General features: G+C 40.8%; 1 protein-coding gene across 2 annotated transcripts in view; it reads right to left on the reverse strand.

The window, feature by feature from the left end:
- FGD4 (FYVE, RhoGEF and PH domain containing 4) overlaps positions 1 to 13344 on the reverse strand; it is a 101812-nt gene extending 88468 nt beyond the window's left edge. Inside the window, exon 1 of one of the 2 annotated variants that reach the window (XM_085568985.1) lies at positions 13127 to 13344. In XM_085568985.1, the coding sequence (XP_085425111.1) occupies positions 13127 to 13334 (208 nt within the window). In that variant the 5' untranslated portion in view covers positions 13335 to 13344. Of the gene's footprint in view, positions 1 to 9; positions 13027 to 13126 lie in introns of those variants that run through there. The other variant, XM_085568986.1, reaches the window with a different exon arrangement.
- Positions 13345 to 14312: the final 968 nt, after the last annotated feature.

Below are 14312 nucleotides of genomic sequence, written 5' to 3' on the forward strand. Positions count from 1 at the left end.
TTTACTTACCAGTGAAGAGATCTATGAGCATTTGGTAAGAAATTAGGGATTCACATTTTCTCCTCAGGTCAAAAGAGATTCTTTCTACACCAGGCTGACTTTGTGCTATATCCTCAGAGCCTCCACCCAAGGTGGCTGCACAACCTACACATTGAAGGGCTCGCTGTCTCTTTCACTTCCTTTTGTGGTTTTCAAGGCCAAAACGAGAGGGAGAGCTTTTATTTTTTCCACCAGAATATTGCACTCTTCAGTTATTTTATGAATATGCGAAAATATTTTTAAAGTGAGAGCTTTATTCTTACTTTTTGCTCTTATTTGTGGATGCAGAGAAAGATGGCAAGACCCCACACAAGCTCAGAATGCCTCTACTTCATGCTTACTGTTCTCTCTGCATGCATAACCTCCTCCAGAAAGCAGAAACTTCAGTGAACAGCAAAACTCTACCCAGACAAATGGAAAGTACAGTACTGTGGCTGCCAGAGGAATATATTGCTAGACTTATCGTTCCCTGCAGAGCAGTATCATTGCCTGCTGAGCATTCCCCATCCTTCCCACAGGAACGAGTGAGCTGACATCAACAGAAAGAGGGATTTTTGTCACCCATACCCAATACTTGACAGTTTATCTGTAAAACAAGACATCCACATCAAAAATACTTATGAGATAGTCATAAACACTTCCAGCTGTTTGGTAGAAGGAAGAAGTAAATTTTTTTCTTTTTTTTAAGATGTGGGACACAAAGAATGCTCAGCTTATAGCAATTGCAGTTTTGTAAGTACAGTAATAAGCTCATATAAAACAGTTTTGAAATAGTCTTGCAGCTGAAACATTCTGTATTCATTCCACACTGGGTCAGTGTTCTGAAGGATGTCTCTTCACAGCACTGCTCTCAAAGCAATCTCAGTATCACCACAGCAGGCCAAAAGCAATAATCTGATAAGTAGTTCCTGTTTCTCAAATTTAATAGTCTGGTGTAAAGACATCCTAAAATACAGAAACATCACCTGCAATCTTCTCCTCCATAGTCCTTTCCAGTGGTTTATACAGCAATATGAAGCTTTAATAATTATTTGCCCAATAAGGTAGAGACATCAATCAAATAAAATATAGTAGCTGGCTCCTCTTTTTGAAGGGAAATGGAATTCTGATCCTTTAAAGTTTCTTTTGCAGAGAAGACAATTCTGAAGGTAAAACTATACTTATCACACAGACTAAGATAAATAGGTCCAAAATATTTTATCAAAGGAAATACTTTCAAAACCTTTGAAGGCTGAGGATTTGCTCCTAAGATGAAAAACACATATACAAATGAGAACATTACAAATGAAAATCTTATGGATTTGAAAAAATAGGTTGTAAAGAGCCTCACTCCATTCAAAACTGTATTACTTGCTACACAGGGCTGCTTGAAAAAAAAATAAAAATGTAAAAAAATTTACTAAATTTGGGACACAGTATAGTACAGGATCCAGCGTTTGGGTTTACAATTTGATAAAACAGTCCTATAAATAATTTGGTTTTGTTTAGATGGAAGCACACCTGATAAATATATCTGCTTCACATGTCTGAAAAATTATAGCAAATAATTTGTATATCATTTCTTATCATGCTTCTCAGTCACAAAGAAGAGGGATAGGAAAGAAAATTAGAAAATTGTTGAGGCAAATTTTGCCAACCATCAGCAGAGTCACTAAGGGATTCAAAGAGGCATTCCAGAAGCCCTTAGAGCAGTTTCTGAAGGTGAAGTGTTAAGTTGCACAGACACAGGGAAAATGAGAAGTGCATTTGCTCTATGGGGTTGGGGTTTTTTTGCTTTTTTTTTTTGCTTTCTTTTTAAAGAGCATCTATTGCCATGGAAGCAGAAAGCTAAAGTGAGTTTTAGAAAGGTTTCACTACCCAGCATAAGTAACCACACTACAGATATGAAAAGCATAGTGTAGGAATTACAACAAAACCACTAAAATGTTAAGGATGTTTTACCTTGTATCCATTTCCATAGGGAATTTACCCTCAATTCTAAATATTTATCATTGATCTCCAGCTCACAAGTAGCCACTCTCAAGGAAAGAAATATGCAGGTAAACTGCTCTGTTTTCATACTAGTCTTTGAAATAAGGATAGAAACCTATCATGCTAAGCTATTGCTAATTGTAACCATTTTGCAATTAATCACAGATTAATTTGTGGCAGAAAAACCTTTTGAATAAAGTCTGTGGGGAAGAAACTTGTGTTCTATGTGGTCATATTTCTTTCACCTGATCATAAAAAAGACCAGGTCTGATTTGATGTAAATATGCAGCAGATAGGTCAGAAATCTCCTCCCTTTCATATGACATGGCCAATTTACTCAGCACAACCATTTCTATTGAATTACAGCAATATTGGGGACGGCATGTTTGCAAAAAATTCCCAGTTAAACTAAACCTTAGAAAAACCAAACCTGATTTACTGGCTGTACGTAGGTCAGTACTCAAGACTTCCAAAAAGTTCAAAAAAGTTCAGTGTATGAACATCCATAAAATCATAGAATGGTTTGGGTTGAAAAGGACCTTAAAGATCATCTGATTCCAACTCCTTACCCTGGGCAGGTACAATTTCCACCAGACCAGGTTGTTCAGAGCCCCATCCAACCTGGCCTTGAACACAACTTCTCCAGGAAACCTGTGTGCCAGTGTCTCACCACCTCATGAGTAAAAAATGTGTTCTTAACATATAATCAAAATATCTTCCTTTTTTAGATCAAAATTGCTCCCCTTGTCCTGTCACTATCAATTTGTGTATTAAATTCTCTTGCATGAGCTGTAAGTTAGCCGGCTGTTTTGTTAAAAACTATGCTGGAATGAGGAGCTCCATCTGAAGATACATATAAAAGAAGATAGAGGAAACCATATATTACTAATACTGTTATCACTTTGCCTTTTTTTTCCCCTGAATATGAACAGCTCAGAACTTCTAAAGAGTTTAATATTATACCTGTAAACACTGCTAAATCAAACATTGTCTGTAGCCTGAGCCCATAACTGCCAGTCCCAGAAGGAAAGCCAGACCAGCTTTGCTGAGCCACAGCCAGCTGGAAATTCAGCAGTAGCCCCTGCTGCCAGAGCACAGCCCTGCTGCAGCCCCAGCTCCAGCCCAAGGGATGGCAGCAGGATGGAGAACTCTGGTAGTCCAACCTCTAAATCCTGCCATCGCCACTGCTGCATGCTCACAGCTGCTGTGGTGCAGCCTTCCCTTCCTGGCTCCAGCACAGAAGCAATTTATTATGCTTTTCTTAGTAAAGGCACCAGTGAGATGCCTTGAGGGAACTAAGATTTTAAATTCAATTACAAAGTAAAAAAAAAAAATTACTGCATTTGCTTTGCCTGCTTGTTTTGAGCCTAATAAGTGCAGGATCCCTTTTTAAATCTGTGTACAAACATGGAGTTAAATATTCATGTGTCAAGACTTGCCTACATGTTGTTTTATTGATATTTGTCAATAAAGAGCAATAGGCAGCTGCTCATATCTTAAGTTTACATAGCTTTTGTGTACTAAGACTGAATTTTCACATTTTTAACACAGGGCACAATTCTGTGGGTAAACCAACAGGTTTTCAAAGATTCTGAAGTAGAATAAAGTTATTAAATATAAATTGCCCTATTAACTTTATATTAGAATTACCTTAAGAGAAGTAGAATAAAATCCTGCTTTAGATTTCAAAACTCAGATTCTTGTCATAGATATAATGTTGTTAAAGTTACCTTCCTTGTAATCTCTGAGGAGCAGAAAAATACAGGTGTGCTTTTATCTTATTTTTTTAATTCGAACACCTGAATTAGAATTAATAGAAATAATGCATACCTGCTTCCTTTTTAATATCAAATAAACGAATCAGAGAAGATATGCAGTCATTGCCCAAAATCCACTAATCAGGAAACAAACAATATTCATTTTTTCAGAAAGTTAGTTTGCCTGTATATTCCTAAATGTATCTGCTAAGTCCTAAGTAGGGAACAGAATAGTATTTAAAAATAACAAACAAACAAAAAAAAAAAACAACCCACCCCACAAACCCAAAATCCCACACTGCCAAATTAATAAGCAGAAAAGAGTAAAAGCGTTGATTTTCTACACTCACTAAATAATTACTTACACAATCATAATTTAAACTGCAGATTGCTCAAAGTTATAGCATCCACATATAGAAAAAAAAAAGGAAGGGGGAGAAGCACCAAGAAAAAAAATATAAAGAGAAAATCCTTAGGAATAGGGTCCTTTCAGCACCATGCAGTCCTCTCCATAATTACTGAATAGCTCCTGTTTTTCTAATCCCTTGTATACTATACCTGAAAAAAAATCCTTATCAGAAAGCTGATCCTGCTTCTATACCCTGTGCCACAGCAAATACTGTATTTTAACTTCAAACAACCTGCTCTTCTGCACATAGCAAAACAACAACAACAAAATGAAATCCAACAGCAGGATTTAAGACCCCTCAGCTCTGTTTACTTCAGTTTACAGCTCTGCTAGCCTTACCTACATTTAGTGTTGCCTGTCAGCTCACTGACTATAATAAGCATGTAGTCCTTGTCAGTCTCAGGAAGGATAATATATTCTCACTTCTCATATTTAAAAAGCATTTTCCCTTCCTGAAACTGAAGCTAACATTTGACAGCAAGCAGCTACTTTCTTTGACTTCCTGAAGGAGGAAAAGTACTTGGAGAAATTCCTCCCTTTCCATCCCAAATGATAGATTATGGGGCACAAAGAACCACCTGAGAATGAATGTATGAGGATCAGAGAGGGGCAAGAATGGTTCTTTTCTTCCATAAGTACTTTTGTAAAAGCAAATGGAGCTCTGTGGAAAATGATGATTGCTAAATATATGTACTCTCATGGTGTCCACAGAGAACAATTAATCTACTTCTGCTCAGGTTTCTAATCTCCTTCCCTGCAGTGAGAGGAAGGAAAGAGTGAAAGATTTATTTTTTTTTTTCTGTTAAGACAGCAACGGTGTGAGCAATAGCACTGTACACTACAGGGCAGCAGACGGAATGGAATTCTTTTTCCTGCAGAAAACTCTCTCCAAAAAAACACTCAGAGAATTCTGTAATTTTTTTTCCTAATCTATCAACTACCTGCACCTCTAGGCAAAAATAAACAATGGGAAAGGCTGATGCTGGAAAGGAGCACTTTTGACATTTTATGGGTGTCAGCACAGGAACTGGAGTTTTTGCTTGCATTGCTCTAGAGTCACCTCTCTGCAAGTGAGGGTTTGGATTCTATAACTTCACCTATTTAAGTATTCCTAATATCACACCTAAACAAATGAACTGGAAAATTAACTGTTGTGCCCTGGAGCTGCTCCCCATTGCAGATACTTCAGCAGCATTACCAACCCACATTTGTAGACACCAACCATTTTCTGTGTCCAATTTAAAATCTCTTTGTTATTTGAGAGGACTTACATTAATATTTTCTCAGAAAACCATAGTGAAAAGAATGAGTTTTTAGAGGAGTCTGAAATATCTGGATCAAAGTAGTTTTAGAAGACTGTGAAGGCTTGCTGATGTCTCCTATACCAGAATCCTGGTCCATTGTCATATACTGCGTGCTATTTCAGATAAATGCTGGTCACAGATGCTTTGAGCCCAGCAGAACACAAGAAATCAATAAAGAGCTTGGCAGATGCCTTTAATCAACAACTGTTTAGCCCTGTGAGGGAAAAAAGTAATGTGACAGTTTGAGACGCACACAACACCCCGAAAACACTCCTGTTTTCTGAATGATGTAAGCCTTTAAATCAACAAATCATAAGACATGCACAGTGAAACTACTTGATCCCTTTTTAATTTAGAACCTACCACTGTCCCATCTCAACATTTTCTGTAAGGTACAAGAGGCACAAAATTCAATTAAGTTTAATTTTAATCAGGATCCAGTCCCATACAAGACCTAAATGGCACTTGGAACCTAGCAAAGAGGGCACAATATTCACAGTGATAAGGTACATGATATATACGATTTTAAAATACCCTGATATTATTCAGGTTTGAAAATGGTAAGGCTACTTTTCTCCAGCAGCTCAACTGCATTTGGTGACAACAGCCCCAAAAATCCCATAAAAATCTAGGGAACTTTACAGTTGGCATTGGCAACCTGGGAAAAGCAACCATAATTGTGTCAAAAGGTAAGTTGTTAAAAGCAGGAAGTAATAATTCTCTACAGCTAGGATGAACAGACACTTGTTTGTTTAAACTCCATGAAAATCCTTTGAAGAGGTAACTCACTTGGGTTTTGAAGTTCCTTTAAATTCCTTATTAACACACACAATGTTAATATTGTTCTCATTTCTATGAACAAAAAGCTTTTCATATATCCCATGCACAAGCAGCCCTTTTACAGAAAAGAAATAAAATGAACAGTTAAAGGGGCAATTCTGCACACTGAAGTCGAAGACCAAGGGCAGCCCACACCAGCATGAACCAGGTCTCCTGCTGGCTATCCACAGCAGTTGGGTATTCCTCTCACCCCTGACTGCATGTCAGGAATGTTGTTCTAAGGACACCCTCTATGCTTGATCCAGGACAAGGAAAGGAGGTAGGGGATTTTAGAAGCATATGCACCACCCACCTCTTGGGCTGTTGTGTTTTGACCCCTCCACAAACACAAAAGCCACGGCAATCACCCTCTGCTGCCTCACCTACCTTGGCAGCCTTAAAGAGCACCTTAACAGCCAGCTCAGGCACCTGCCTGCCCTTGACTTGCAGGTCTGGTGAGCCTTTTTGCCCCCTGGATCAGCTATAGATTAATAAATTACGAAGAACATTGTTTCCTGCATTATCATGCATAACTCAAGAGCACAAGGAGGTAATTACAGAGCAACAGTCGGCTCAGATTACCCAGAACGTGGTCAGCTTAAGCTGCTGCACTACAACCACTCTACCTCCTAAAATGAACAATCATTTTTAGTAGTAGATTGATGCAACTTGCTCTCAGTTTAAAGTACATCCTAATAAAATTCACATTGCTCTATATTTAGAATTAAAATAAACCAAAACACAAATGCTGAATAATTTTATGCATTGATAGCAGTTCTTATTTTATTGTACATACCGCAAAAAAAAAACAAACAAGTGTTTTTCAACACCTTCCCTAGAACAACATTTTCACACAAAAATTTCCAAGCTTTTGTTGTGAAGACATAAAAGCCTTCTTTTAAAGTTTCAAGAATTAAGAATCTTCAGGCTTTTGAAAGCCATCCCCAGGTGCATCATCTCACATTACTTTCTTGAATGCTCTAGTACCACTAATCCATAGGAAAATAATTGAAGTACAAAAGGATTCTACCCTCACAGATTAAATGCAACCACTTAATAAGGAGAGTTACTGTCAGACTGAATAAATATGAATGAACAGTATGTTTGTATTAAGACAGGGACATTTTAGCAAGAGCCAGTTGAAGAAAAGGCTGATAGCAGTGTAATTGCAAAAAACTGAGAAAAAATTCTGTCAAAAACAATTGACTTCTCCTGTATCAGTGACTTTGCTTTGATTCTTAACTCACCAATTCTGAAGAGACACCTAATTAGCCAGTAAGTTGAATTTTCTGACTCAGTTACTGATGTTAATATAAATAATGCATATATACTAGTATTCAATTGAGGAAGTGAAGTATCACAGACAAGATAGCGAATGATGGTAAGTGATGGCAAAGAGGAAAAACATTCTAATAATTCACTGCAACAAGTTGTCATCAAGCCCTTGTGATACAAGACAAAATACTTAAAAAGCAATCTGTCTTCAAATATTATTTGCTTTAAAAATTTTGGAGATCGGGGAATTTGCAGAGTTTAGAGGTTTTTAAGTCTGCTGTAGACACTAACTTTGATTTTTGATTTAGAATACCTGTTTCATAGCAGAAGAGAAACTAGGAGCAAGTCATGTGGCATATGACACACTTCTGAGCTTAAGCAACCAAATGTCTCAGCCTAATAGGAAGATGAAGCCTTAAGTAAATAAATAAAAGTTATCCTATCCCATCTATCCAGCTGGAGCTTAAGGGCTGGACAGTCCACAAAATGAACAGCAACTGATCAGGTCAGGATGCTTAGCCAGAAGCAGAGGCAGTGCAGGGAGTTTGGCACTCTCCCCTAGCTCTTCCACCTTGAGAAGCCACCAGGAACAGGCAGAGGATCTGCCCTCAAGTCTTCCAGGCTGAGGCCTCTCATGCTTCACAGAAACAGACAACACACGGAAGATGCAGTTAGAAACTTCTCTGTTGACTTCTGCTTCTCAAGTGCCACAAAGTCCCCAGTGGTGACCAGCAGAGCCAAAAGCCTGGCACAGAAACATCTCATGCTCAGCTAATAAAAAGCCAAACCCTTAAAAGGGCCAGAAGAAATTCAGCTACTGAACCAGTGACTTTTAATCATTGTTCACCATTGGCTCTCTCTCAGCCTCATCTAATTCTGGCCAGCACGTATGTGGGAAGGAATGTACCTGGAGTTACCCATGAGAAGAAGGCTGCACCTCTAAGCTACATTACCACCTGTGCTGCAAGACATTTGTTCAGAAGTCATTAACAGATCACAGAACTTCCCATGTCACACTACAGTTCCACCACATTTTTCTTCTTTCCAGGCTATTTAATTTGTTTCACATTAACATCTGACATACTTAGCATTAATACTTGATAATGAATGCTATTTCATTGCTCTGTCCTACCTTCCACTCGGTGTCTTTTGCCTCTAATTTTAACACATTTTCTGCTCCATTTTACTGAGTTTCAGTGCAATCAGAGGCATCAAATTGCTCTGAAGCTCATTAGATAGAAATTTCTTTACATGGCTAGTTTTGCAGACTACTGTAGCAGTAATTTTCCTTGTCTCCTGTTTTTATTCAATTGTCCATATGTTCTGATATCACCTTACTGCTGTGTATCTGCACCTTGGGACCACACCTGATTTCTACATGTCTTGCCAGCATTTCAACAGAAGCCCATCCTCCCCTACATTAACTTCAAAGGTTTTTTCTTCTGCTAAAGGCTTATCTCTGTTAAAATGCTATTTCCAAGGCAGCTAGGTGAAGAAACCATTAGAAATTTCTCTTTCCATTTCCTCCTTTATGCTCAGGTTATTTACACAACCTGGTTCTCTGGGGATACACTCCCTAAGCAGCATTCTCTCTCCCTTTGTCAGGAGTTTGTTGACAACGGCGTGACTATATCGAGCTGTCCTCTGCTATGCATTTGATTAAAATGTTTTGACCATTAATAGCTGGAGGCAAAGTTTATTCACAGATTTAACACAGATGAAAAGGATCGTTCTGATCATCTGAGTGTAAATAATCATCCCAGATTGCCTTATATTTAGGAAAACTAATATACACAGCATCCCATTCTGGAACAGAAAGCCGTTTTTCCCCCCTCATAGAAATAGAGTTTCAGTTACAAAATCCAGTAATTTGATTAAAATATTGAATTGACAGAAATGTTTTGAAGAAAGTCTACCTAATACTAAAAGAACTAGAGGAAAAAGCCCACAACTGCCTCATTTTAAAATTTCCTTGTATCATATTTTTCCTTTCCCTTTGACAAATCCTTCATCCTGGGAAGACAACTTATCTATCAAATGCATAACACTACTTAAGACACAACAGTGCAAAAAACAGCAATTGGAGGGCTTTATCACAGATCTCACTGTACCCAAGACACACTGACAAACACTGCCAAATACTGCCCAGTTATAAACAGGATTTTTACTGGAATGCTGGGAGATGAGATAGTCTCTCACTGGGACTTAAGAAGCGGGGGAAAAGTCTGATAACTGCAGTTTCAAGTAGCACGGGTGTTGACAGAAAAGAAGAACAAAATAATAGCCAAGGGCAAATTACTAGGGTTTTTTGTTATTAAGAGATTCCTTTGTTGATATTTGATTTTACTTATTACCCAAGGGTAATGCATTCCCTGAACTAACTCTCCTCTTCCAATCCAGAAATCTCCCAACCACATTTATTAATCTACAAAATAAATTATCTTTATGATCCTGTACAAGCAACTAATTTGTACTGGGTGTGCAAATTATTACTTTCCCAGTTTCAGCAATGCCTAAAAGCATTTCAGCAATGGTACTTACCAGAAGTTCAGTGATTTTGGCCTCTCAGGCTATATTGAAAAGAAGCTTCTAGAGAAAGGAGCAGGAAAGTTTCAGCAAACCCATGTCACTTGTGACACTCCCTTAAAATCTTCTGTGTATTGTCACTTGAAAGTCAATCAGTGAATACAAATTTTAATTTATTTCAGGAAATCAACATCCAGATCACCAGGAAGTCAGTATTAGAGGACAAATAAAAATTATTGGGAAAAGTAGACGTTGTCAGACAAGAGTTAAACAGAAACATCAAACCAACCCAAAATACACATAGACATGACTGGACAGTGTATGAACTAAACAGTACACTCTTACTGGCTTTAAGGGGATGATTTTGATCCTAAATGTTTGGAGGAGAGGTGGGGAAAGAAATGGTAAAAGCAAAGCTCCATTTCTTGGCCCTTCCCCACCTTTGCTTCAGAGGCAGAGGTGATTCATTTGGATCACAGAAACAAGAAGCTCTCTAATGAGAGGGAAATGTAGTTTCATGGAAGTTCTGTATAAAGCAATTTGTTATGTTTTACTTTCCCTCATTTTTGAAGAGAGAGGAATGTTTGGAAGCAGTTTCCTCACATTCACCTTCCTCTCTCAACATTTTTTACCAACTCCTTGATAAAGTTCAATTTTAGAAAACTGTCAAAAAGCCTCAAATCCCCTGGAAGGCTTGTAAAGCAACTATTTTTACTTTGTCAGTGGTCTCTAATGTACCTAGAGATGCAAATCACTGCTAAGATTAGCCCTAATGATTGCTTAGGTTTTCCTTGAACACATTGTACAGCAAATTTTCAATCAGTGTAGACCAGTCAACAAAAAGCAGTGGATTATACAAAGCCAGGAGCAAGAAGAATCAAAATCCAGTGTTCATTACTGTATTTTCAAAGGTAAAACAACAACAATGAGAATCTGTCAGGCAGTGCACAGTTATCCCTCTAGCATTTAAAAAATAAACAACAAAGACATTTTTCAAAGACTAGAGCAGCATGCTATTAGAGTCTCATTTAGTTATCTCCTACTGCAAGGTGGAAACCCAAAAGATTACTGAAGATTCTATAACATAATCCCACCATATCATACCCATTTTTAGGCAGAGCTACAACAGCAGCATCAGGGAACTATTTCTTTTTTCCTGTCAGTGTTAGAAGACACCTTGCTGCAGTGAATGCTGTCCTGAATGCAAATTACCTCAGCTCCCCACAAGGCACTCTGCAATGTCTGAGACTGCCAACAGACAGCACAGAGCCAGCAGATGTACATGTAGCCAGTGGTCAGAGGGAAACTTTCCAGAAAGGGTGAAAATTTGCACTGCAGTGTGCAAAGCTAGGAAAGCGGTGCATGATTTGAATAGCACCAAAGGTAATCTAGTTTCTGTGCAGCAAGGCCAGAGGTGACTGTGCTGATGACAGGAGTAAGCTATTTCTTGCTGTGAAAGTGAGTTACAGCACCCCTGTGTTCTGAGTGATGGCTTCACACCTTGATTAAGCCGACCAGGTGGTGATGGAACCTCCTAGGACAGCTCGGTCCTCTGCAGAATCCAATGGTGCCACACTCACACCTTGCAGAGCTCTTGGCTTGTGAAAGTGCTGAACAAGCGAGCTGTGAAACACCTGCTTCTTGGTGGGAGGCTAATTTTGAGTTAACATGCACACATACATTTCAAGTAAAGATTCACTCAAGTCACACAGACTCTGAATTCTACTTCAGCAGGAAAATAAAAAAAAGACACCAAATCCCCAACACTTATTCCCTTCAAAAAGAGATTGTTAATCATGTTACTCCACACAACACCCTTCTCTAAACTGTCTCCAGATACCTGGTTTGGCATTTTCCAACAATTTCAAAGTATCTCTGAAGATTCAAGTACTCTTTTGTCTAAGCTTTTAAATTAATGTCAACTTCCAATGAGAGATAAATTTTGCTTTGTCCTGTAGGCGGTTAAATACACCAAGCTTTTTCAAACGTACAGGTTAATAAAATATATTTGCCATTTTGCACATGACAATGAAGGTGAATTCCTCTTTCCCAATGTAAATGCAGACATAAAGCCTCAGGGGAAAAAATCCCAACACCAATAAAAAAATGTTGGTTTCATGCACAAATCCAAAGTCATTACACATTAAAGCTAAAATAAAGGATCCTGTGAACAGTATTGTGTGGCAGTCTGCTCTTCTCTGTGCATATTCATTATTAAATTAAGCAGGCCTCTCGCCCAGAAGTCATGGAATGACTGTTCCCAAGCAAAATACCCCATCCTACTATTTGACATGTCATAATTCCCAACATCGTAACAACCATATGACAAAGATTGCAAGCTTTATTTCACCCACTTTGCCCCTACACACCCATAAAACACCCAAGGTGCCGTGAAACCAAAAGCATGAGGACAGCACATTGCACTTGCTGTCACATTGCAGAGTTCAAACCTGGAAATGCGTGCGTGTTACCTTGCTGATAAAGGACAACTTCCTGAAGTTCAGATTTTACAACAGTACTTCTTCAGGGCGGCCAAGGCACCCCAGGTAACCAGTCTGACTGTGCCTTTCAACATTATGCAGCTGCCTTCTGAAGTGTAACATGTCAAACAAGTCTAGCACAGGTTGTTGCTGAAGGGGGAAAAGGGGGAGGCGCTGGGGAGGGGCAGGTGCAAGACACGGTCTGTGAGAGGGAGAACACTGCTTCCCTGCCGTCCTAAGAACTGCTGGTACAAAACTCTTAGATATAAAAATATGTGTTATAATAGTCTAACACGTAACAATATAACAAACGTGGATATTAATAAAAAGAACAACTCGAGTACATTTCGTGCTGGCAGTACGCGCTCCGGAGGCGCGGGGAGCTTTCTCCGAATGATCCCGGAGTTCGCCCCGCGGCCGCAAGCCCCGCACGGCAGAATTGCTGGGCGAAGCTCCCCGGCTCCGGCAGCGGAGCAGCACCTTCCGTCCGCGCCCGCCCAGCGCAGGAGCCCAGGCAGACCCCGGCGCACCCCGCGGCCGAGTTACCTGCGGGCGGGCTCCGGGCGGCGGCTCCCGCCCCGCCGGCGCCGGGCTTCCTGCGGACCGCCAGCCTCCTGAAGGGCGCGCCCTCCGCTCCGCTCGTCCTCGGCGCGGCGGAGAAACGGAGAAAGGCGGACTGGGGGAGAGGCCGGGGGGTCCACAGAGCCCCCCGCGCTGCCCCGAGGGCCGCGCCGCCCTCCCCGCCCGCCTGCATCGCTTGGCCCTCACCTGCCGCCGCTCCCCGCCCCGCCTTGCCTTGCCTTCCCTTCCCCGGCCGGCACCTGGCCGGCACCGCCTCCCGCAGCCCTGCCCTCGCTACCTGCCCGCCGGACCCGGGCGCCGTGACTTTATCCCAGCCGGCTGCCCACGGCGCAAGTTCCCCCCCGGGCACCACACCCGCTGTGCTTCCTCCCGGAGCCTCGCCGGGAGACCCCAGCCCCGTTCCCCTTCCCGTTCCTGCAGGAGAGCTCTGACCCCGCTCCCCTCCGCAATGCCTGCCCCGCCAGGGGAAGCCCAGCTCCTGGCAGACACTGCACCTGACTCGCTGCGCATTAAACACAGCGCATCAAACTAGGCTTCAAACTGCCCCTAGCGCGATCCCCCGCGTCCCACGAGAGCATTCTCAAAGGCATCTCGGAGTCCCAGCACTTAAAAGCGAGTTTTGATGCCAGGGATGGAGCTGCAATACTTTAATCAATAATAATTCCATCCAGGCCAAAGCTCTTGCCTCTTTGCCAAAGTCTCTAAATTTTCATCAATGAGAAAGGCAATCAGTAGGCTATGCTGCTTTGAGATTACAATCACTTCCACAGCAACAGTGTCTGAAAGCACCTGTTCACCTGGTTAACCAAAACAGTGTTCAGAGGAAAAACATCTCCACCTGTGCCATCCTCTTGCCTCTTTGCCAAAGTCTCTAAATTTTCATCAATGAGAAAGGCAATCAGTAGGCTATGCTGCTTTGAGATTACAATCACTTCCACAGCAACAGTGTCTAAAAGCACTGTCTGAAAGCACCTGTTCACCTGGTTAACCAAAACAGTGTTCAGAGGAAGAACATCTCCACCTGTGCCATCGTGAGAGCTTTGAAGTCTGTCAGGGAGCCTGATGTGGTGCAGTTTGGGGCAAACCAGTTGAGAAACAGTGCTCCCACTACACAGGGTTTTCCTCACCTTTGGAAACCAAAGGTTTTAGG

This window comes from Lonchura striata, chromosome 1A (assembly GCF_050655825.1).
Source record: "Lonchura striata isolate lonStrDom1 chromosome 1A, ASM5065582v1, whole genome shotgun sequence".
Classification (NCBI taxonomy): domain Eukaryota; kingdom Metazoa; phylum Chordata; class Aves; order Passeriformes; family Estrildidae; genus Lonchura; species Lonchura striata.